General features: G+C 37.6%; 2 protein-coding genes across 4 annotated transcripts; both read right to left on the bottom strand.

The window, feature by feature from the left end:
- Window positions 1-4,780: 4,780 nt before the first annotated feature.
- LOC137061982 (dual specificity protein phosphatase 26-like) lies at window positions 4,781-23,789 on the bottom strand. Of its 3 annotated transcripts, none has more exons than XM_067432717.1 (5): window positions 23,387-23,789; window positions 14,609-14,834; window positions 13,470-13,669; window positions 10,100-10,311; window positions 4,781-9,597 (listed from the first exon to the last, which is right to left on the bottom strand). In XM_067432717.1, the coding sequence occupies exons 2-5, from the start codon at window positions 14,615-14,617 to the stop codon at window positions 9,395-9,397; spliced, it is 624 nt and encodes a 207-aa protein (XP_067288818.1). In that variant the 5' UTR covers window positions 14,618-14,834; window positions 23,387-23,789; the 3' UTR covers window positions 4,781-9,394. The 3 variants fall into 3 exon arrangements, with proteins under 3 accessions (XP_067288818.1, XP_067288819.1, XP_067288820.1); XM_067432718.1 differs by having other exon boundaries at window positions 13,975-14,834; window positions 23,387-23,785; XM_067432719.1 differs by lacking the exon at window positions 14,609-14,834 and having other exon boundaries at window positions 23,387-23,785.
- LOC137061981 (piggyBac transposable element-derived protein 4-like) lies at window positions 15,975-17,445 on the bottom strand. The gene is made up of 2 exons (XM_067432716.1): window positions 16,341-17,445; window positions 15,975-16,148 (listed from the first exon to the last, which is right to left on the bottom strand). Exons 1-2 carry the CDS (start codon window positions 17,226-17,228, stop codon window positions 16,113-16,115), a joined length of 924 nt encoding a protein of 307 aa, XP_067288817.1. The 5' UTR covers window positions 17,229-17,445; the 3' UTR covers window positions 15,975-16,112.
- Window positions 23,790-24,432: the final 643 nt, after the last annotated feature.

The raw sequence follows: 24,432 nt of genomic DNA on the forward strand, positions 1-24,432 counted from the left end.
TTCCCTGTTTGGGTTGTAATTTTCTGTGTTCTAACTGTCGTAGACTTCTTTCAGCGTTATATTACTGATAAGCACATATAATATATTATAATGACGTTGTGGTACCCAAAAGATAAGATAGGAGATTTGAAAAGGCAGAAATCTAGTAGCCTAACCAGGTTAAAGGCAGGCTTGGGGTGTTTGGACTGGTCATGACAGAATGACTCAGATGGTTATTTGCTCACACCCTGCTGACTATTCTGACACTAGACACCATAATGAATTCACTGAAGATTCATTTAATATTTAAGACATGCTGTGAGAGTACTCCTGCTCAATGAACGGCTATACGACTTATGAATTATGAAGTTATTCTTAATTCTTTAAATAGAGAAAACTGAAAGCATTGCCAGTGCTCAGTTTTATTCACTTTCTCATTCTTTTTTCAGATTAAAAAAGGAAAATATTAGAACATGTGCCTTCATGCACAAGAAATCATGTCGAAAATAGTGTCAAATGTGCCAGGATGATGGAGAAACCTTTTGTTTTAATATATTATTGCATTGCTTTTTAACTACACACACAATTCATTAATTAAACATTTTTTAGCTATATTAGCTGCTTTTAAAAAATGGTAACATTTTGGAGTATGACTCGATTTCTTTAATTTAATCTACCTTACTAATAAATAATGTACATAATGTTAAATAATGTTTTTTTTTTTTTTTCGAAATGTGCTTTTTTTTTTAAGTTGTCTCTCAAAAGTGTGTGAATTGGAGTGAATGGAAATGACCTGATTATATTTGACTGAGTTATGTTGTACAATTAAAAGACTGAGCACAAGTAGAAACAAGTCTGGTTGGTAATGCTCATTGATTAAAGCAACATGCATCATTTGATTGCATGCAGTTATCCACAACCATAAGATCTGCTCTTTTGCATTATGGTAACGATCAAAACTTCAAAAAAAAAAAAACTCTTTCAAAAGTCAACGGATTATTAAACATTAACAGATGTTTCCCTTCACTCATAAACACATTAGGCCTACACTAGTTTCAATAGTCGCTATCCATTTCCAGCCATATGCAACGCATGCTGGGAACTAACAATGGTGTCTCTTAATAAAATCATTTAATTTAACTAATTATCTTTAAATAAATTTGTAGATGTCTTAGTTTATCAGTTTATTAAAGTTCCTCAATTCAACCGTTAAAACTGCTAAAGAGTTCTTAAAAACATTTGGAAAATGTATCTCTTTTGCTTTTATTAGTGAAATAAATGGAAACTAGCAATGGCTAATTCTGGTACAAAACATCTTTTCGTAAGATTAATGTATTTTGTACATTGTCCCTGATAAATAAACTAATTAAATAAAAAAATAAAATAAATGTTCTCAATATTTTCTATAGAACACTGAACCACAATTTTTCTTAAGAAAATATGCACAGTATTTTTAATTATCACCATCATGTCATTTTCGGGTGACAATTACAAGACTCATGAATCATTTTTTACAGTGCATGTCTGTTTATTAGTGCATTATTTATTTATTATTATATATTTTTTTACACTTTCAAATAATTGAATGCTTCAGTTCTCCATGCTTCCTCGCCATGCAGCTTCCATATTCACACACAAACAATCCCAAACATTCAGTGGTTCTGTGTGAAACGTCAGCCCTGCTCTCTGACAAACAAAGCTTTAGCAAAGGTGAACCGACACCACAGTGCAACATTCAGACGACATGCCTTCATAGGGACAGTGAGGACAAAGCTCATATTATCAGTCATTTTCCTTGTGAACATTTCATCATCATGAAATTCAAAACATTTGCAAGGTGTCTTAAATGCACTACATTTAGTATGAATTGGCCACATGGTGGCGCTATAATAAGCATTTACTCATGTGGTGTTCAAAACCCTTTAACACCTGTGGTGTTCCCGGTCAAAAATGACGGGCCCATTAAAAAATAGCTTATAAATCACTCATTATACCATATTTTCACCCACTCTCGGATTCAATCTTTTTGTCAACTTGTTCTCTTTTAATTAGGACTGGTTTTATATTTCTGTTTGCATCTGATTAATCGTGGGCCTCATTTATCTGAGAGTAGGCATGGTCAAAAATGGTCACAATGGCCGACCATTGAAAGTGAATAGGAGAGACTGAAAATAACAGAATTTAGTTTTCAGGAGCATGTTCATTATTTTCATGTACACATATGAGCATATGTGCTTGCAAACATCGAGCCCTTGGACCTGTGCATGTATCGATACATTTATACACACGCTACCCAGACACACACACGTTAAAACACACAAACTTTGAGTATTACACACATTCTTTTCCACAGAGAGAAATTTGATCCTACCCTAACTACCACACACACACACACGGCTTCAAAAGAATCTTTCTTTCATGTTCTCGTTTCATCACAGCTTCTAGACAAAATATTATGACATTTTGTTTTGTAACTGTGAGGTTCTCACACAGAACTAGACAGTATTTACAATTTATATATGCCTGTGCTATCGCATGATGTATATTCGTTTAAAATGGTACATTGCCACACTTGTGGTGGTGTGTGTGTAATGTCAGAGGGATAAATGTATATTAGATGCAGGTTAGGGTAGGATCAAATTTCTCTCTGTGGAAAAGAATGTGTGTAATACTCAGTTTGTGTGTTTTAACGTGTGTGTGTCTGGGTAGCGTGTGTATAAATGTATCAATACATGCACAGGTCCAAGGGCTCGATGTTTGCAAGCACATATGCTCATATGTGTACATGAAAATAATGAACAGGCTCCTGAAAACTAAATTCTGTTATTTTCAGTCTCTCCCATTCACTTTCAATGGTCGGCCATTGTGACCATTTTTGACCATGCCTACTCTCAGATAAATGAGGCCCACGATTAATCAGATCCAAACAGGAATATAAAACCAGTCCTAATTAAAAGAGAACAAGTTGACAAAAAGATTGAATCCAAGATTGGGTGAAAATATGGTATAATGAGTGATTTATAAGCTATTTTTATAGGCATTTTTGACCGGGAACACCACAAGTGTGACTGTGCCATATTTTTTACAAAATAAAAGTTTCAAAACAAAATTCCTGGTGAAACATTAGAGTAGACTAGTGTGATCAACCATACCAATTTTCTTCAGATTTTATTTAATATTTCCAAAATTATTCAAAAAATGAAATGCCTACTCTCAAATAAATGAGGCCTATGATTATTCAGAAGCAAATCAAAATATAAAACCAGTCCTATTTGAAAGAGAACATTTTTGACCGGGAACACCACAAGTGTAACAAGGTAACAAAACCCCCACAAAAAAAGTAAGAAAATTTCCCCCAAAAAAGATTTAGATTTAGTTATACCCTTTGGGAACAAAGTCACTAAGTTTCAGTCCAAAGCGATAACATTAACTAGTATTTTCGGGGAAAAGAATATGTTCTCCGGGTCAAATTGACCCGAGCACCACATTGTATAGCTTATAATGCTGATGATTATATAGTCCAGTGTTGACTAGAATCTTAATTCAGTGAGTTCAATCCTGCATTTTTTCTATATCAAGTATGCAAACCAAATAAATAAGCTACTGTACACAAAGCTTTTTATTATTTTCAATATTTCAAAATAGTGGCATATAGACCTTTTTGTGCTACATATGTGCCATAAAATAAATTGCCAGTACACATATGTCTTTTTCTCATGTCGGCTGCATGTGTCTAAAATCGAGTACTTATGTTAATTAAGTAATTACTTCAAGACCGCTAAAAAGTATGTTCTATATAGTAAGAATGTAGAGGCGGACAGTAGTGGAGTATTTTTACTTTTTTTTTTTTCAAGTACATGAACTTTATCTGTGTTCTTAAAAAATTTACTTCACACGATTCCAAAACATATTGCCATTTTTACTGCACTGCGTTTCATATTGAATATCATTTAATACTTAATTACATTAAAAATGTAGTGCTGTATACTTTTACTCATGTAAAAGTAACACATTTTACTTGAGTACAAGTAATAAAGTACAATATGTTTAATGTAATTGAAAGTTAAAGGTAAAAAAACAACCACTTTTATTCATGAAATGTAGTGCAGTAAAAAGTATGATATTATATATTATGCTTTGGAATGTAATGAAGTTAAAGTTTTCCAAAGGGAAACAGTGATAAAGTATATACTTAAAAATGTACTTAGGTAGAAAGTAAAAATACTCCACTACTGTCCGCCTCTGTATGAATGTAATGTACGTAGGCCAGTGATGTGCATGTAAACCTTGCTGAATTGGTGGTGAAAAATGACTTTACCCATGATGCTCTACAGAAAACTCCAACAAAATCCCTAAAACAAGAGTCGCTCTTTAGCTGCGCCCACTTTCAGGAAGCTCTTGCAAATTATGTTGTCAATCTCCCTAAACTCTCAGAATACTTAAATATTTGTATATATGTGCATATTTTACAATAAACTTAAAATATATTGTTTATATAATCAACATTTTTAAATAGTTTAATTTTGCCCCATTGTTTTTCATTTGATTTGGCTTTTCACAATGCTTCATGGGATTGTAGTTCTTTCCCTCACTAAAGCCATTAAGTTTTGTATTTTTGTCAAGATTTTTAAATACTTCTTTGCTTCACATCAAAGTTTGTAATGTTATGATTTAATCCCTGAAAAATTAGGCCGGCAATGTTGCACATATTTTGCTGCAAAGTTTGTGGGGAAAAAAAACTATTTTAATCCGCTATTCAAACAGTTATTATTATTTTTCCGAACCAGCACAAAAGCAACTCTTTGCAAAGTGAAACAATGTTTATTAGATATCATATGCTTTTATAAATAAATAACAACATAATGATTTTTTACAAACTCCTGGGTTTGTCTCTGGCTGCACGCTCCCGCTCAACTTAGAAATTTGGTCCAAAACAAGTTGAATATCCAAGTGATTGATACTTGTTTTTAAGACACAAACTGGTGTGTGGTTCAGCTCCACGTTCTGTGGACGGGATTGGCAGTCCTGGCAGTATTTAGCTCCGGCTGTTGCAGTGGCTAGATGTTACGACAACCAACACACATACAGTAAACGGCTGTCTCCAATAATACAAATGTACAGAAATGACAATAATACTAGCACACTGTAATTTCATACAGCTACAGTTGGTACATTGTACTGCACTTGAGGATTTGCTGGATTTGTAAGTACAAGAAGGTTGCACTTGTTGTGTAGCTACCAGATTTTACAATACCATACAAAATAATTTAAAAGAGACAACTTGAATAACTTGAAACATGTCGAATACTTCACATGACATCTTTTTGTAGTATTTATACAGACAAACCAAAGAGCAGGGCAACGATAAATCAAACAAGTTAATGTGTAACAAAACTGACTGCGATTTGCATATAGTCACATGTACACTTGAGTTCAGCTCAGTTTAGTTTTAGTAACTGAGCACCTCTGTCACATCACATGTACTGACTCACTGTGATGAATGTGATCAGCTACATTACCTCCATTAAAAGACACGAGACACCAGCATTTAAATGCAAAATCGATGGATCATACTTTCAAACTTTTCAAATAGCCTATTATAACTATAACACTGCACCGATAACGAGACGTTTTCTGGACAAAATGAGCTGTGCTGTGACAATCTGGCTTTCTGGATCGTTGCTATGGCAATATTATGTAGTATATTGTTCTGGGTTGTTGCTAAGTGGTTACTATGGTGTTCTGAGGGGTTGCTTATGGAAGCTTGTTTCTACCATGGAATAAAAAAAACTGACATTTCTGACTTTTTTCCCTTACAATTGCGAATTTACATTATAAAAAGTCAGAACTGCAAAATATAAATTCACAATTGAGAAAAAAAAGCATGCCGCAGGTGCACTTAGGTCATGTCTGGATCCACTTTTGCTAGATTAGCAATGGAAAAAATGGGTCTAAAAGGGTTGTACCTAGTCTTGGGTGTGTTTTAGTTGTAACGTGCAATAAACCAATCAGTCTCATCTCCCATTCCTTTTAAAAGCTAGTTGCGCTCAGACCATGGCAGACTACTTGTCTGGCTATATCACCAGACTAAGCTCAATCTTTTAAGACTGAACGTTGGTCTAGGGAGTTTGCTCTGTTTTATACTGCACAAGAGGCGTGATCAACGGGCATAGTTCAAATGACTCAATACGCAACTGGATAGTCCATTAACCAATCAGACCACAAGAGGTGTGTTCAATGGGCATTATTCAAAACACTATATGCAACTGGATAGTCCTTCAACCAATCAGACTGCAAGAGGTGTGTTCAATGGGCATTATTCAAATGACTGTACGCAATTGGATAGTCCTTCAACCAATCAGACCCACGATTTGTTGCTTTTCTGTCATCGTGTTAAACCCCGCCTATAGACGCATATTACTAACGCACTCTTTAAATAACACAAAAAAAATATTTTCAGTTCCTCAAAATAGCGACTCTCCAACAATGCACCTGAACACACCCTGTTTTCAGACCAGCACAGCCATGGGCAAACAGATGTGTGCGAGTGCATTTGCTATTTAAACAATGTGGCGCAGGAAGTGAAAAAGATAGCTGCGTCGTGCGTAAACTAGCAAAAAACAATTGTCACGCCTGGCACCACATTGCGCCGGGTGTATGAAAGGGCCCTCTACAATTCTAATGTTATACATTTAAAATGCTGACTTTTTATCTTGCAATTCGGACTTCTTTTCTCAGTAATTGCAAGTTTATTTCACGCAATTCTGAAAATAAGTCAAAAATTGCAAGATAAATTCACAATTGCGAGAAAAAAGTCTAGTCTCTAGTGTGAGATATAAATTAGCAATTAACAAAAAAAATGTCATTCAGTGGCAGAAACAAGCTTCCAAAGTTGCTATGGTAATGCTAGGTAACTAGGGTATTGCTAGGTGGTTGTTAGGGTGTTCTGGGTGGTACTAGATTGTTGTGATTGATTGTGGGGTATGTGGCAGTTGCAAGAGAATTGTACACACAGAACCGGTTTTTGCATCCCACTGTTTTTCTATATAAACTTGCGCTAGACTGATGTGTTTGATCTGTTAAACGCAAAACTGCGTGCACCTTAGGATCTAGTCTAGCCGGTTATAAAGGTGTTGTGGATGGTTGCTAGAGCACCGCTACGCAGTTGCTATGACATTTCTGTATAGCTCACTAGATTGTTATGGGTGGTCACAAATGTTTTTGGTCACCCAATACGTGCACATTTTGCAGTATTGTTAATGTTAGAAGCTCAAATGTTGCCAAAGTTTAATATTTATATAGTGGTGCTGGCTTAAAGGGTTAGTTCACCCAAAAATGAAATTGATGTCATTAATGACTTACCCTAATGTCGTTCAACACCCGTAAGACCTCCGTTCATCTTCAGAACACAGTTTAAGATATTTTATATTTTAGCCCCAGAGCATAAACAGTCTATGCCCACTTTACTGTCCATGTCCAGAAAGGGAATAAAAACATCATCACAGTAGTCCATATGTGGCATCAGTTGGTTGATTAGAATCTCTTGAAGCACCGAAAATACATTTTGGTCCAAAAATATCAAAAACTATGATTTTATTTAGCATTGTCTTCTCTTCTGCGTTCCTCCAAAAAGATTCAAACGGTTCATGAATCAGTGAATCGATCAATGATTCGGATCGCCAATGTCACGTGATTACAGCAGTTTGGCAGTTTGACGTGATCCGAACTGCTGAAATCACTTGTATAAAATATAAAATAACTGTTGCGATGATGGTCTTACGGGTGTGGAACGACATTAGGGTGAGTCATTAATGACAAATTTCATTTTTGGGTAAACCCTTTAAGTTCCGTTCAAGATGTCAGATGTTTGTATTTTCCGTGTTCATTCCCAGCACATTACTTTGGAAAATCGATCACCGTGATCCTAGAACATTCTGTCCAGTTGAGATTTTGTCATGCACAAACCAGTGAATTTGTGGAAAGCATAAACCTAGATGGTTTTTCTATGTAAACGCACCAGACTGACACGTCTAACTGTTGCACTGGAATATTTTGCAGTGTTTCGTGCATGACCTTGTTCTAAATATTTTGAGTTCGGCACTCAAGTTAAAAGAATTTCAGCTTTTAAAAAACAAGTCTCTAGACCTGTGTCCGAGTTTTTAACTGCAAAAAAAATTGGTGTATACCGTATTTTCCGGACTAAGTCGCTCCGGAGTATAAATCGCATCAGTCAAAAAATGTGTCATGAAGAGGAAAAAAACATATATAAGTCACACTGGACTATAAGTCGCATTAGGGCAGAAGCAGAGCGGGAGCCGCGTGCGCATGCGTGCACTCGCTCGTGCCCGCTCACTGTGCATAACCGAGCAGAAGAAAGAAAGTTTGAAGTGAGTGAGGAACTTGTGAGGGACTGGCGAAAAGCAGACGTTACTTTAACTGTAATGAAGAAAACAAAGAAAGCTAATCGCGGACTGTGAGCAAGATGGCCAGAGCTGAAGGAACGAGTCCACAGATGCTTGAACTCTCTGCCGGGAGAGGCTTAGCCGCGCGAGACTACGCTGTAGCAGTGTGAAACGTTCTCGGCTGTATATTTTACTACATGCAGTTTGTATTTTGCAGAATAAGATTTTCTTTATGGGGGCATTTTGTTTGTGTTCAGTCTTTCCAAGTTATTGTCTTTAAGTTAATATTTCAGGTAAGAGTTTTTTTTTCTGTTTTCAGTTTTTTTTTTAGGGGTAGGCTACAGGAGCAGCATAGAGCGCCCTCTGGCGGCTATATGTTTATTCTTGTCAGTCAGTATGAATTAAATTTGATATATAAGTCGCACCTGACTGGAAGTCGCAGGACCAGCCAGACTATTAATAAAAGTGCGACTTATAGTCCGGAATATACGGTACCTAAGGAGCCATTGACACAGATTCTGCTGCGCTGCGTTCCATTGTTTTTTCCATTTAAACATGCTCTAGATGGATGTGTTTCCCCATTGCGCTCATGTCTTTGCAGCGGCTTGCCTAGTGCATGACAACACAGCATTAATAGTTCAACTCTCAGCACCGTGCATTTTTCTTTCTTTTTAATTCCACTGCCCTGCATCTCAAAAACATGTCATGTGTGAATGGCTTCTTAAGCATTCCTGCTTGCTTTAAGAAAAACAAGTGGATCACTTCTCTAAAAACGCAACATTTCAGTGGGTGGTCATGTGAACAGATGTGAACGGTTAACAGTGAATAAGGCATTACGCACGTTTCTAGAGTTCCTGATGTAATAAGGCATTTCTACTGACCGCAGGAGGACAGCTGGAATAAACTCACTGTATGTGAAGACATTCTGCTCTTGTTTTTTTTTTACTACAATAAAAACGCACTAGGTCCAGGCCTGGGCCAGAAAGGTTGAAGTTCAAACGCTACCAGTGAGTTTATGTTGCATTGCGGCTGGCACGCAGAACACTGTCCAGACCGCTGAGCTGACGTAGGAAACCGCGGTTTGGTGTTACGCCGCGGTGGTCCTTCACAGTCTTGATGGCCTCCACTAAAGTCATGTTCTGCCGAATCATGAGGTAGGCCAGAACCAACGTAGCAGATCGGCTCACCCCAACGGCACAATGCACAAGAACCGTTCCTACAAAATTATAAAAGAATACACTGAGTATCTGTCATTTAAAAAAATGCATATCAAATTCTAAAACATTTTTAAATGGAGTTAAAATTTTCAACTCAACTTTCACACAGTGTTATACTGATAATGTAATGTGTCATGACATGAATTAGAAGAGAATGAACATTTCTCACATTTTTGGACCCCACGTGTATGCACACATATCTGAAACTTTTTATTAAAATTTCATAGTATAAATTCAAAAGTTGCATACAAGCACAAATATGTTATACATCACACCAAATGGAAAATGAAAATAACTTGAAAAGAAAAAAGGAAAGAAAAATAATTAAAAAATGCACACTCAAGTATGAGTCTGCACACTAAACCAGTACATAATTTGTTGTTGTAAGGAAATTAAGAATAAAAAGCCCTAATGTAAAGCCCTTTTTGCTTTTATTTTGATCCTTTTTTTCATGATAAGACTAAGAATGGTTTAAACCTCTGATTGGAAGAAAGAACTGACCTCCAGTACTAAGGGCTCTATGAATGAACTCGGCCGCTGGGTAGAAGTTCACACTCATGTCGAAGGAGGGCGAATCGTGAGCTTCAATGCCGTGGTATGTGATGTTCATGCCAGCGTAATGCTCTGCACCGCCTCTCCATTTGCTCTGAGCACAGTTGAGAATGTGTGTGATCCCGAGCTTGATAAGCTCTTTCCGGTTTGAGGCAATTTCTCTGAAATGAGCATTAAAAATGTGTGTGTTAAAATTGTACATGATACAACCGTTACTGGCAATTACTAGTTTACGAATTTGTGCAGGTGATAAGTTACCTCTAACTTTTACTGTATCAGTTACTGGATTTTGTCATGCTTTATAGAAATGCCCTTATTATGCTATATTAAATGTTCCTAACTTTCTCCTACGATAGGTTTACATGCATCAAATGTTAAACACTTAATAATTTAACACTTATAATTTTCTCATAATATATGTATATAGATTGCACATCACTAGAGGTGGACAGTAACTAAGTACATTTACTTGAGTACTGTACTTAAGTTTCCTTTTTAAGTATCTGAGTATCTTTGAGTATCTGTAACTTCACTACATTTGAAAGACAAATATCGTACTTTTTACTCCACTACATTTCTGCCAAATTCCTCAAAGTCAAAAGTCATTTCTGTAGAAACTTTTAAAGTTAGTGGATGATTTTTTTTTCTTTGTTTTTTGTTTTTGTGCAGAAATCCTATCAGGAATCACTCTTGTAGGGTCATGTGAAGTTGATTTCCCAGCATTTTTTGAACCCTGATTTATAGTTTATAGCTATAGCTTCTAAATGGAAGAAGACGGATGTCAAAATGTTCATTTGTATAACATGATAATTTCTTAAGTAAAGGTAAACAGTTAGAATACCAGATGTGTATCAGTGTATTGGATCCGTGCATTCGGCCTTAAAGTACTTAAAGAGCTTTGCAACTTTTATACAAGATTTGAAATGAGTTTAAGTTAGTCGTATGCTAGTATGTCAGCTGGAGCATCACTGACTGGCTTAAACCATTATGGCATAATGTGCATTTATACAACAATAATAAAACAATAATAGATTGACATAAAAAAAGGAAATTTACTTTTGATAATTAAGTACTTTTGAAAACAAATACTTCTGTACTTTTACGCAAGTAAAAATCTGTTTTTACTACTTTCACTTGTAACGGAGTAATATTTGAACAGTAGTGCTTTTACTTTTACTCAAGTAATGAAATTGTGCACTTTGTCCACCTCTGCACATCACATAATTTCTCAGAGTCAGAAATGGTTTGTTCAAAGATTCAGTCTCTCTAAAGCCCTCCTTTCCAAGAGCTTGCTTTACTCCGATTGGTCAGATGGCTCAGTCTGTTCTGTTGGGATTGGTCTACTCTACTCTGATTGGTCAGATGGCCCAGTCTGTTTTGTTTTTCGGAAACAAACGCTATTACCTGCACTTCAGCTCCGAATCTTCCTCAGCACTTGATACAGTTATACGATCAATGGCACTGGGACACTGGTCCAGCCTTTAGAAGTGCAGAAAAGTGGATTTGCTTTCGCAGTGCAGAAAACAGCATCTTCTTGACATGTTGACAACACAAACCAAACTCTTCTAGTCTCAATTACAACTACAGTGTTTGAGGGCTGGGCAAAGTAGATGTTTGTGGGCAGCCAGTGAAGACCATAGACTGGCATTATGCAAATTTGTTACAAACCTACGTAGGTATGTTATGGGAATGAGACTGGAATTGCTGATGACTTGTTTGAGAACTTGATTCTTTCTTTTAGGAGACTTTATTTGTTGTGCACTTTGATCTTCTGCAGATCTTTTATATTCACAACCAGGTATATTATACGCTGTATTAAAGAGAATATTCGAAGAAAGCATAATTTAAAGAGGCACTTTAAATGCATTATTAAAAGCATTTATGATCCCTACCATAGGCGTCGCTAGGCCCTTTTTAGGTCAAATTTACGCCTCAGCCCCCCTAAAAATTGTGATTAACCTTTAAAACATATGAAACTGGCGGGAGGCTTCAGCTTCGTCCTGTTTTTTTAGACTGTCTCAAATCCGCAGCAGCTCTGAGCAGAGCGCAGTGCATGTCCGAAGCAGAGGTGTGTGTGTGTGTAAATCTGAGCGTCATTGGTCTATCACCGCTCGTCAATGTCAAAATATTTGATAAAACCAATCAAATCAGAGTAGGCGGGCTTTATGGTCACACAGAAACTGCTGAGGCTGAGCGCAAATTTTAGCAGCGCAACTCGACGTCAAGTAAGATAAATGTAAGCAGCTAAACTAAACATTCATGTTTGACAGCTGCTGCTCAAAGTCAGAAATGTTAAACAAAAGAAAAAAAATTAGGCAAATGAATAAACTTTTGTCTAATTTCGCCATTTTTAACTGGAAATATGCCTATGTGATTCATAATGTTGGCTTTAACGAACAAGAAATATTAACAAAGCCATTTTCACCAGATTAGGCATAAGATTAATAATGAATGTGTATATATTGTAAATTAATATAATTCTATTTGTAAGTTTCAGTAAATAAAAAAAACCTCAGCGTTTTTCAGTATTGGGCATTAGTCATGAATGTGTTCATATTGTGAATTTAATAAACTTAAAACTTTAATAAACAGTAGATTAACGTGTCTAAGAAAATTATTCATGAAACATAAATATCAGTATGTTAATATATAAACCATATGTTTACTTTGTTCACTGACAGAAACGGAAAAAACTATATCAGTCAAAGCTCAGTGTTATAAGGGGAAGAGCCAGGGCAAGATAAAAACAGAGAAAAAGAGAGATTTGGAAATAAGAAAGACAAATAATTTACTGTCCAGTGACATGGTTTTCAAGCTATTGTTATCTAATTTTTTGGCCTTCAGAACATCTTAAAATGCACATATGTAGATCATAGAAATCAAATTTTTCTCGGGGGAGCATGCCCCCGAACCACCCTAACATTTGGAATCTATAAACCTGCCTACATTATTGGGTATGATTAATGCATGTACAGTATGGCCATGCAGTAAGGTGTTAATATTTGCTTTATAAGTAATGATAAACAGCCAATATCTTCTGGGTATGCATGTTTGTAAGCTATTAGTTAATAGCGCAATTTGGACCCTAAACTAAATAGTGTTACCGTTTTTTCTACAGGCCTACCTCACTGGGGGCTGAGCCCCCCTAAAATGAAAATCCTAAACACGCCCCTGATCCCTACATAGCTTTTTTTTTGTTGGAAAAATTTAGTACTTTTTTATATAAGCAAATAAATCGTAATCTCCTGTTCAATATCCTGTACAAAGCATGACCAAAACCACATGTATTGTATATATTGTGAGTAGCATGGCTACTCACTGGTCACCGATGTAGAGTCTTGGCCACACTTCATCCGCATGATTACAGGCAGTTTTCCCTGTGTAGAGCAGGCGCTCGAGTTCAGAAACGGTCAGCACAGGAGAGCCCTTCTCTGAGCTCTTTCTGCTGGGAGACCTGGAATTACTCCGTGACCGAGACAGTCTGGACATGAAAGCCATCTGGACTGGCCTCCAGTCGATCTATAAAATAACATACAAAACATTTTCAAATTACTCACCCTACTGTTGTCGTAAAGTTAACACATTTTTCAGGTTAAATAAGTAAACATTACTTACACTATCAAGAAAACAACAACCAATAGAATTCTGTTTTGTATTTTTACATTAAGAAAGTAATTAATTTTCTATTTATTAAAACAAAGTATATTTCTCATAAAGATTAAGCATGTTTAAGCATTTTTACATTTAATCCAAAATAATAACTGTTGTACAAATAATATTATGTATATTTGTTAACTGATTTTTAGCAGTTTTTAATACTCAACTTATTTTCAGATCATCATTCAGCAAAGCTTGGTAAACACTTCAGGTGTTATGATGCTCACAGACACAACTGATTGCACACACACAAAAAAAAACATTTTCAACTCTTTTGTTGAGTTTTAATGTGTTGTGACAACATGTTGTTAACTTGCTATTTAGTCTTCCCATTAAAGGTCCACTGAAATCAAAATTTAAGTTTTTTTAGTTTTTAGTATGACTGTGTTAGCCTTAAAGTTATGAATAAGCTGGTATGTTCCAAAACTGACAAAATTTGCATTTAGGAGATAAAAGCATTCAAAATGTACAGTCTCCCACTTCCGTTAAAACGAATCTCAGATTTTGGTGACATCATCGCAGACTTCACTTTCTCGTCAAATTTTCTGTCCAATCAAAATGCTCTATAGAATCTAAAGCCCGCCCCCTACGCTGCTGAAGTTGCGGCTGAAATCGGTCAGTTGTTAACACACATTTACTCATTTCTACATGGTGAAAGGCACATAGCACACTATATATGTAATAGGAAACGCTATTGGCTGTTTCAAAAAAGGGGAGAAGTTTTTAGGGGAAATTACGTCAACACATTGAATAATGCGGCGCGTTTCAAGGCACTTCAGTGGGCCTTTAATTAACCCTCACCAAACCCATGGCACACTTTTGGCGGTGATAATCTTATCTTCCCTATTGTGATGTATATCCTCGTTTTTTCTTCTGGAACAATGAAAAAATGTAGAGCCGGACTTGATTTTGTCCATTGGGAATTGATTGGATGGCTGTGGTTTGCTATTGGTGGATCTCATGCGAGTGGCAGGTTGTCCCGCCCTCACGCCAGTAAACGCGTCATCAGAGAAGAGAAGAGATGACGCTGCAAGAGGGAGGGAAAGTAATTCTGATTAAAGATTATGAGGGCAATTTTATGAGGCATTCTCACACATTATGTAGAGTATTGAAAGAGATTAGGTGAGAGTGTGTTACTTGCATTTAGATACAGCATTTTGCTTCAGCTCAGTCCTATGTTCATTATAGAAAATCTGTTTGATGTCTGCAGTGATATTTTGTCCATTAGAAAATTTTAGGGTTTTCCGTGCCCTGACACTGAGAGCTCTAGTCAAAGCATTTGTCAGTTGCTTCTTGTTTGCGTGTTCACAACAAGTTTCAGTCCTTTCAATATATATTTCACAGTCAGGTACTATTTCTTCCAGTAGAAGGAAGGCTTTCAGTGATTTTACTTCATGAAAGTTGCATTGATACATATTTTTTTGGCCTTAATATTTGTATTGTGTGGTAACACTTTTTATAAAAGCAATAAGGATTTCTGAACACTTGGAAATACTGGCACGGCTGTCATTCTCTGATAGTCTGGCATCTTTTTTTAAAGCTTGATTTTGTTGAAGTTTATTTTAAAATCCACTTGTTTTAGCATTGATGACATATGCTTACAAAGAAAAGATGTAGAATATTCATTTATTTTGTAGTGCATCATTTATTAAAACCACCAACATTCAATCATGAATTGATTACAGTGATTACAATATTACAATCAAAAAAAATGTAGAGTATGCATTATTTTGTTGCCTATCATTTATTTAAAACATCAGTATTTAGTAATTTTATTAAATGTCAAGAAAACAGGTGCAATAATCAGAAGATTAGCAAACAAGTTACTAAAGAGAATAGCAAGAATAGAATGTATCATCATAAGTAAAATAAATTAAATAAAAAAACAGCACAAGCAGTGTCAAATCCCGTTTATACTTTCTTGACCTTCACGCATCCATAGCAGTAAGTAGTTATAACAGCGTGGGACTTGCAAATGTACATGTTACACTTACTGCACGTCATTCTGGTTTTTGTACCCGACTTTGATTCACAGACCTGACACCTTTTCCTCTTGGAGGGTGTTGATACTGGTGAGGTTTCTTGAATGTCGTTGTTTCCTGAAGAGCATGCTTGTGCTTCCTTTAACATATTCTGAGAGGCTGGTGTACGGGGAACGCCGAGCCGTCTTTTCATGAAGGGAGTGACCAGAGCTTCTCCTAGCTCTTCCAGAAAGAGTCTCCTTCTGCTGAACTTCTGTTTGTTCCAGTTAGGATTTATTTCAGTCCAGAGTACCAAAGAATTGTAGGCGGAGACGTCCAACATGTTAAACAAAATCACCATGGGCCAAGAATTTGTCTTCCTTTGGACGTGAAATGACAAGCAAAACCACAAAAGCTTTAGTCATCAGCTGACAATTCAGTTCACTTCATATTTACCCTTAAAGTTGTTACAGGCGTAACACATTTTTAAAAAAGAAATTAAGATCTACAATATGCATTTTTTTTTAAATCGATATAATAGTAGGTTGAAATAATGCAAAGTAGTAAAATACCTTGTCAAGATTGTCAACTCCACCTTTGGTCTGGTTGTAGTCTAGGATTATTTCTGGCTTCTTGTGGTCTTTGCTGCTTATTGCAGCATCTCTGTGAAATGTGCTCATCAAAAGCACATTTTTCTTTTTTCTGGGACAGTAGGACACGAGAGTGTGTGTGTCGGTGAAGGCGAACATGGACGAGAATCGGGCCCTGTTTTTGAGTGACAGGAGCGCAGGTGGGAGCTCAGGCTTGTTTGATCTGACTGTTCCGATCATGGTCATTTTTCTTTGGAGCAGCTCCTCGCCGAGGGCGTACGAGGTGAAAAAGTTGTCACATGTGATGTTGTGTCCCTGGAGACCGGATGTCATATCCAAGACCACACGCATGCCCTGGTTCTTTTCTGGCTTGCTGTCGGCAGCTTTGCCAGTGTAGATCAGCATGTTCCATGCGTAGCTCGACCTGGAATCGCACGCCGCCCAGATTTTAATTCCATACTTGCTCGGCTTACTTGGCATGTATTGTTTGAAGGGACAGCGACCTCTGAAAGGGACCAGGCACTCGTCCACAGTGGCGTTTGGACCTGGATTATACAAAAGCGGCAGGCGTTCGACCCATTTTTCCCAGATGTCCCGTACTGGTGCCAGCTTGTCCTTTTTCTGTCGGACAGACCCTGTAACCTTTCTATAAAAGCAAACGACCCTTGACATTATGCGAAACGTATTCAATGGCATGGTAGCACAAAAAATTGCCCTTCCTGACACACCGTTCCATAAACTGCACAAGGCCTCATGGTGGGATCGATACACACCCGCCAGAATCAACAGACCAAAATAGGCCTGTATGTCCGTCCAGTCCAGGTCCTTCCAGGCTTTACGAAACACACGTTTCCCCTCTAAATTGTACATTTCAATCAGAATATTTTTTTATGTTATTTGGGAAAAACAATTCAAATTTGGATTTTATGTCTTCGGCATTGGAACAAGCAAGCCTGGTTGGTCCAGATTGGCTCAACTTGTCCTTCCAGGTCTCTTTCCTCTTCCATCCATCACTTGTACAGGTCCTTCTCAAAAAATTAGCATATGTGATAAAAGTTAATTATTTTCCATAATGTAATGATAAAAATAAAACTTTCATATATTTTAGATTCATTGCACACCAACTGGAATATTTCAGGTCTTTTATTGTTTTAATATGGATGATTTTGGCATACAGCTCATGAAAACCCAACGAAAATTTAAAAAAATAGCGTATCATGAAAAGGTTCTCTAAACGAGCTATTAACCTAATCCTCTGAATCAACTAATTAACTCTAAACACCTGCAAAAGATTCCTGAGGCTTTTAAAAACTCCCAGCCTGGTTCATTACTCAAAACCACAATCATGGGTCAGACTGCCGGAAGGCCATCATTGACACCCTCAAGCAAGAGGGTAAGACACAGAAAGACATTTCTGAACGAATAGGCTGTTCCCAGAGTGCTGTATCAAGGCACCTCAGTGGGAAGTCTGTGGGAAGGAAAAAGTGTTGCAAAAACCGCTGCACAACGAGAAGAGGTGACCGGACCCTGAGGAAGATTGTGGAGAAGGACCGATTCCAGACCTTGGGGGACCTGCGGAAGCAGTGGACTGAGTCTGGAGCAGAAACATCCAGAGCCACCGTGCACAGGCGTGTGCAGGAAATGGGCTACAGGTGCCGCATTCCCCAGGTCAAGCCACTTTTGGGCTACAGAGAAGCAGCACTGGACTGTTGCTCAGTGGTCCAAAATACTTTTTTCGGATGAAAGCAAAATTTTGCATGTCATTCGGAAATCAAGGTGCCAGAGTCTGGAGGAAGACTGGGGAGAAGGAAAGCCAAAATGCCTGAAGTCCAGTGTCAAGTCCCCACAGTCAGTGATGGTCTGGGGTGCCATGTCAGCTGCTGGTGTTGGTCCACTGTGGCAGGGGCAGGGTATCAAGGGCAGGGTCAATGCAGCTAGCTATCCGGAGATTTTGGAGCACTTCATGCTTCCATCTGCTGAAAAGCTTTATGGAGATGAAGATTTTGTTTTTCAGCACGACCTGGCACTGCTCACAGTGCCAAAACCACTGGTAAATGGTTTACTGACCATGGTATTACTGTGCTCAATTGGCCTGCCAACTCTCCTGACCTGAACCTCATAGAGAATCTGTGGGATATTGTGAAGAGAAAGTTGAGAGACGCAAGACCCAACACTCTGGATGAGCTTAAGGCCGCTATCGAAGCATCCTGGGCCTCCATAACACCTCAGCAGAGCCACAGGCTGATCGCCTCCATGCCACGCCGCATTGAAGCAGTCATTTCTGCAAAAGGATTCCCCACCAAGTATTGAGTGCATAACTGAACATAATTATTTGAAGGTTGACTTTTTTTGTATTAAAAACACTTTTGTTATATGGTCGGATAAAATATGCTAATTTTTTGAGATAGGAATTTTGGGTTTTCATGAGCTGCATGCCAAAATCATCAGTATTAAAACAATAAAACACCTGAAATATTTCAGTTGATGTGCAATGAATCTAAAATATATGAAAGTTTAATTTTTATCATTACATTATGGAAAATAATTAACTTTTATCACAAATGCTAATTTTTTGAGAAGGACCTGTATGTAGGGTTGCATCTCTTTTCTCTTTCATCCATTCATCACTTGTATGCGGGGTCGCATCTCTTTCCTCTTCCATGCATCCATCACTTGTATGTAGGATCGCATCTCTTTTCTCTTTACTAGACTCAACCAGGACCTCAGCAATATTAAACCGTCTCTCCATCTCATCTCGTCCTCTTAAACAGTCTCTTGTGCAGCTTCAGAAAGAACTGCAAGCAAGGTCCAAGGAAGCCACATTTATAACCACATTAGTTGTCATACTTGTTAGGGTTAAATGTCATCTAATGTAAAACATGTACAGATGATGCTTATCTTTAAAGAGCCCTTATTATAGATTTTTGAAAATTACCCTATTAATAAAGTGAATGCAAACCTCCTGCAAAGTTTTAAAGGAGTGGATGCGTGCGATTTCACTTTTTTAACTTTAGTTAGTGTGTGTAATGTTGCTGCTTGAGCATAAACAGTATCTGCAAAGTTACAGCGCTGAAAGTTCAATGCAAACGGAGATATTGTCTTTTAAAGTTATGTCAGTTTATTGCCTACAAAAAACGGCCGGTTTGGACTACAACGAGCTTCTTCATGGGTTGGTGACATCATAAACGCTCGCTAGTCTCCGCAGATGAGACTTCTGCCCGTAATGGGAAGGGGCGTGGCGTTTCCGGACAACCTGTGCTTGGCACTTCAGCCAATAAAAATACAGGAAACTACATTTGGCCATCTAACCAATCTAAGTTTTTCGGAGGGATGGGCTTCATAGAAGCAGGAAGCAAACAAGCCGTTCAAAGGACAGTGGAGACAGAGGTGTGGAATAAAGTGAAAATATAAGAAAATACAGTGTTTAAAAAAAACACACACATTAAAACACGTTATACTGCGCCCACTAAACACAACCAAGCCTGGAAAAAAACACGGAACCACCCCTTTAAAACTAGCATAATAGTTTTGCTAGTTTTTGCTAGTATCACACAGGTTTGTGTGATAGTTAGGGTTAAATCTAATATATATAATAATGGCCCAGCCCCAATATCATACACTAGAGTTGTGTGGGGTAAATTAAACACAACCAGCTGTGATGTCACAGTTGTGGTGCATTGTGGTCTATAGATCAACCTGAAGTGTATATGTACATGAAATGTATCATGTAGACTCGCTCCCTCTGTCAAAATCGCAGGGTCAAGTGTCTGTCCAAATTAACGTCCCTCATCCACTTGATGAAGATGAATGCACGTCAAAATGACAGTGTCCCCAATGTAATGGGCTTAAGGAAGTTCACAGGTGTAGGTCTAAAAGTGAAGTTACACTCAGCCATGATTAAAAGATTTTGAAATGTATGAATTATGAGATAACGAATTAGGTGCATTCGACTTAATGCAATGATTTCAAAAGGGCCGTCACCATGTCATTGTGATATATGCCATCAAAGTACCGCAGGAGTATGGAGCCCCTAAAGGGACATGGAGGAAAATGAGATGGGTGGGAAAATAATAAGTCAATGCTTGTGTCCTAAGGCAAATGTTTTGGTTCTACAGAGAAACTTTGTGTTCAAATTTCTAATGAAATTGAATGCACTTCAAAATGGTGGTAGGGTTTCCCTTGATGGCAAGTGCTAAGGGGTGTTTACATGTTCTTTTCTGGGGAATGCAAAACGTTTTGCGAGCGAATGCTAAGGTTTTGTGAGCGAGCGCAAACTTTCTTGAGGGATGTCAATGTACAGTATATGACAAATATTGCATCTAACCACAAACACAGTACGAGTGTCACTACGAAATGTGGAAAATGTCCACCTTTATGTTGCCTTTCTCAATTTTCCCCCAGACTGCAAGTAACTAGTGATGGGTCAATCATGAATGATTTGTTAATTTTGAACAAATCTTAATATGACTCGGGAATAACAAGTTGTCTTAGAGAGTGATTTGTTCATTTTGTGTTGACCACACATGCGCAACATCATATATTCTGTACAGGAAACAGAAATGACAGAACAGAAACAAAGACTTGGGAGGTTGGGAGGTAAACTAATAATTTCTGCTTCCGGTACAGACAGCATAGCTTCAGTGTTTGGGGATATGACGTCACAAAAGAACAAACGACTCTTATCAGGAGCTGAGGTGAACTAACAGACTGCATAGCCTGAAGACCCAGCTAAGCAATGAATTGATCATTTCTGTTTCTCAATATTTGGCCTGCATATATAGTTCTTTCTTTATCAAAATGTGATCAATATAAGTAAATGTGTTGGAGAATTTGGCCATGAACAAAATGGCTTTTAGATTCAGCTGCTGGTCCATATAAGCTGCAAATGCCCAAGCCATTCATGGACTCCCTAATTAACATTTAACACTATATAAATTATGAGGTGTCTTACATGATTAAGTGTACGTATGTACCTGTCCGTCATTTATTGATTTGCAGATGACGGTAATGTTCTCATTGGTTTGCTCTTTGCTGGCATATGAGGGATTTAATGCGCAGGGAAAACTGTCCGCGTAACACTCACCCGAGCTGGAAAGATAGAGAAATGTGTTGCTGTCAGATCTCGATCACGAAAATCACATCGTTTCTGATACAAACTAAATAGACTAAATCAAGTGGAGGAAATAATGGCTGAAACTATTTTAATAGTATTTCCTTTTCTCCATTAGGATATGTGTTTCTCCAATCTGACTCAACTGAACAATTCAACAGCTTTTATAGGTGCTTGAGAAGGCATACTTTCAATAAAAGGTCAAACATATTAGGAATACTTTAGCTGTGTTGCTATGCCTATGTGTCATGAGTTGAGAGTAGGTAACTGAACAGTGAGCTAACACTCTGACTGCGTCTTAAATCGCATATTATGTGAGTAGGTACTACATATGAACACCTTCGTGAACATTAAAGGTGCACTATGTAAAAATGTTTCAGTAAAATATCCAAAAACCACTAGGCCAGTTTTATATATTTTTTTCAGGTGAGTACTTGCAATATTCCAAATGTTTCCAACTATTTGTAAATCATGAAAATTGCTATTTTAACTAAGGAACCGGGAAGTCTGAGGGGGTCGCTTTCAATTGCATCATATCTGCGTTACCCTCAGCTTCCGGTTTTATTTTGCAGAAACACTTTTCTCTTAGCAGTGTGCAAAAAGTGATAGTTAAGTGTCCATTGTATACTCGCATCAGAATCTCGCCGGAAGTAGTAGGTCATCCAGGTTCTTTTCGCCTACTGTTTTTCAATTACTATAGTAGAGAAGTATTCCATTTCAGACACAGCTTGTCTAGACTCTAGAGCGAAAGTAAGCATCTCGCTTATTATATAAACTCATCCGACGTATATCAGCACCAGAAGCATTTTTGACATTTTGTCATAGACATAACGAGCCACCCAGCATACCCGGTTAAAAAAAAGTCACCTCTCGCCACCGATATATTAGGCTGCTCTTTCTCAAATGTTTATGTTCACACACACAGTTTCAGCCAATCTCATGTTAATCTTGAGTACCTACAGAGTAGTACTGCATCCTTCATATCTCAGACATGTCTTAGTATCATTAGATTTATAAAAGGCAGATAAGCTCTAGCGAAAACAACCAAAATTTAGGGAGGCGTGCAGTGGGGACACTGAAGAAACAAACACACAATACATTTGTGGCATTATCCCTCCCCCAATAACTTTCTATTCATTATACATTCGTTTGTTTACATTTTATATACACTTACACTCTGATTGCCAACAAAACACAGACATTTGATCCCCTTTTAAAACATAACTGACTGTGTTTACGGGAATAGTCACCGACTGGCATTTTAAAATTATTTTGTGTATTTATATATATATAATTATTAATTTATGCCATGAATCGAGAGGCTGCTCACTGCTCACTCATGGGTGGAGTGTGAAGTCCAGCTCCTCCTATCTTGATATAATTTGGATGAAATGGGTGGAGCTGGAAGGTCCAACCACACCCTAACCCCACCCATAACACTATCCCTCCACCCCTCCAGTAATGTGGAGCTGGACCATGAGCTGGACGTTATTTGGCTCTGCAGTGAACAGTAAACACCACTTGAATAAATCTGTTTTTTTTCTGACAATGACGTGTTATAGCATCATTCGTATAAGTGTGTGCATTGTGCCTGATTTTATTTGATAATTTAATCTGCTGTTTTGTTGTCAGATTTAATTACAATTGTCAATACATTTTTTTTCTATACACCATTTAAAATGTGCAAGTGGTTAAAAATAAAATATGATTAGAATGATCGATCGAAACGGGGGGGTTAAAACAACAAAATGGCAGCAGCTGGAATGTAAAAAAGATCCGTCCATATACATGAGATATTTGCACTTTGTGTAGAATACGATGAAACGCGACAGGATATTTAAAGGGGGGGAACCGAAAGCAAACATATGAGAGACATTTTTGTTGCTGGAATTTAAATCAAGCTCTGTGGGCATCTTACCTGATCTACACGAGATAATGTTTTGGATTGCACACAAATCCTTTATGGAATCCTCCCTGGTCTTCCCGTGTATTTCATAAGCAGACTCTGCGCGAGGAACACAGATGCATGAGATTAGCAGCACGAACACCAGCGCTGCATTCACACGGAAACGTCCATTTGCTGATTACTGCAATATCTGTACTGTTTCCTTGAGTTCAGGGGTGCAGAAATGGCAGATATATGACCATATTATTGACTAATGGAGCAGCAGAGCAGTCCTCGTGTCCGGTGCACGCGCCCTCTGGTGATGCACATGCACATCATGCAGATGTTGCACACAACGGAATCCTCTCTGAAGAATATTTTCGATGTTTCCCGAATGTTCAATTAAGGAATTTGTGTATATTCAAACGACAATGCTGCAATTTAGCTGGAACTTTCCCATAAAGAGCCTTATGGAATGTTTTTCCCCATATAAATTGAAGGGTTATTTTGGATCCCATTACACACCTATAAGCTGTTAGTTATTATGCATCTCGTAACTTGATAATGTTTTAATTATTGTTGAGGAAGGCCACAAGTTGCAGGTTCTGGATACAGTAGTGGATAGCGCCATCAAACCTGTACGGTTTAACTGGTTACTATCAGAAATATTGGATATACATATGTATACAAATACCAGCTAGTAAATAAATAAACAATAATCTGTTCCTATGATAAGTTTTTATTTCATCAAAGCTGCAGTCTGTAACTTTTTGGATCCAAAATTAATTTTTGAGCAAGTACATAATCAGCCAGTGTTCAAATCTATCTTAGCCAAGTCACAACGGTAAGCTTGTAATAATGTGTTAAAATATGACTGGTAATGGTGGATTTCCACAGGCAATTCGAGCATGCCTTCACATCACGTCTGTATCCATAAAGCAGGAGTCCGGCTAGTTGTAGTATCGCATGTGAGGATGCTGCAGGTGGCGGATCATTTATAGCCTTTTCTCACAGCAGCTGGAATAATTAAACTTATAATTTTGATGGCGTATTGTAATCAAGAAAGGTCCAAAAAATTA

The sequence above is a fragment of the Pseudorasbora parva genome, chromosome 23, assembly GCF_024679245.1.
Source record: "Pseudorasbora parva isolate DD20220531a chromosome 23, ASM2467924v1, whole genome shotgun sequence".
Classification (NCBI taxonomy): Eukaryota; Metazoa; Chordata; class Actinopteri; order Cypriniformes; family Gobionidae; genus Pseudorasbora; species Pseudorasbora parva.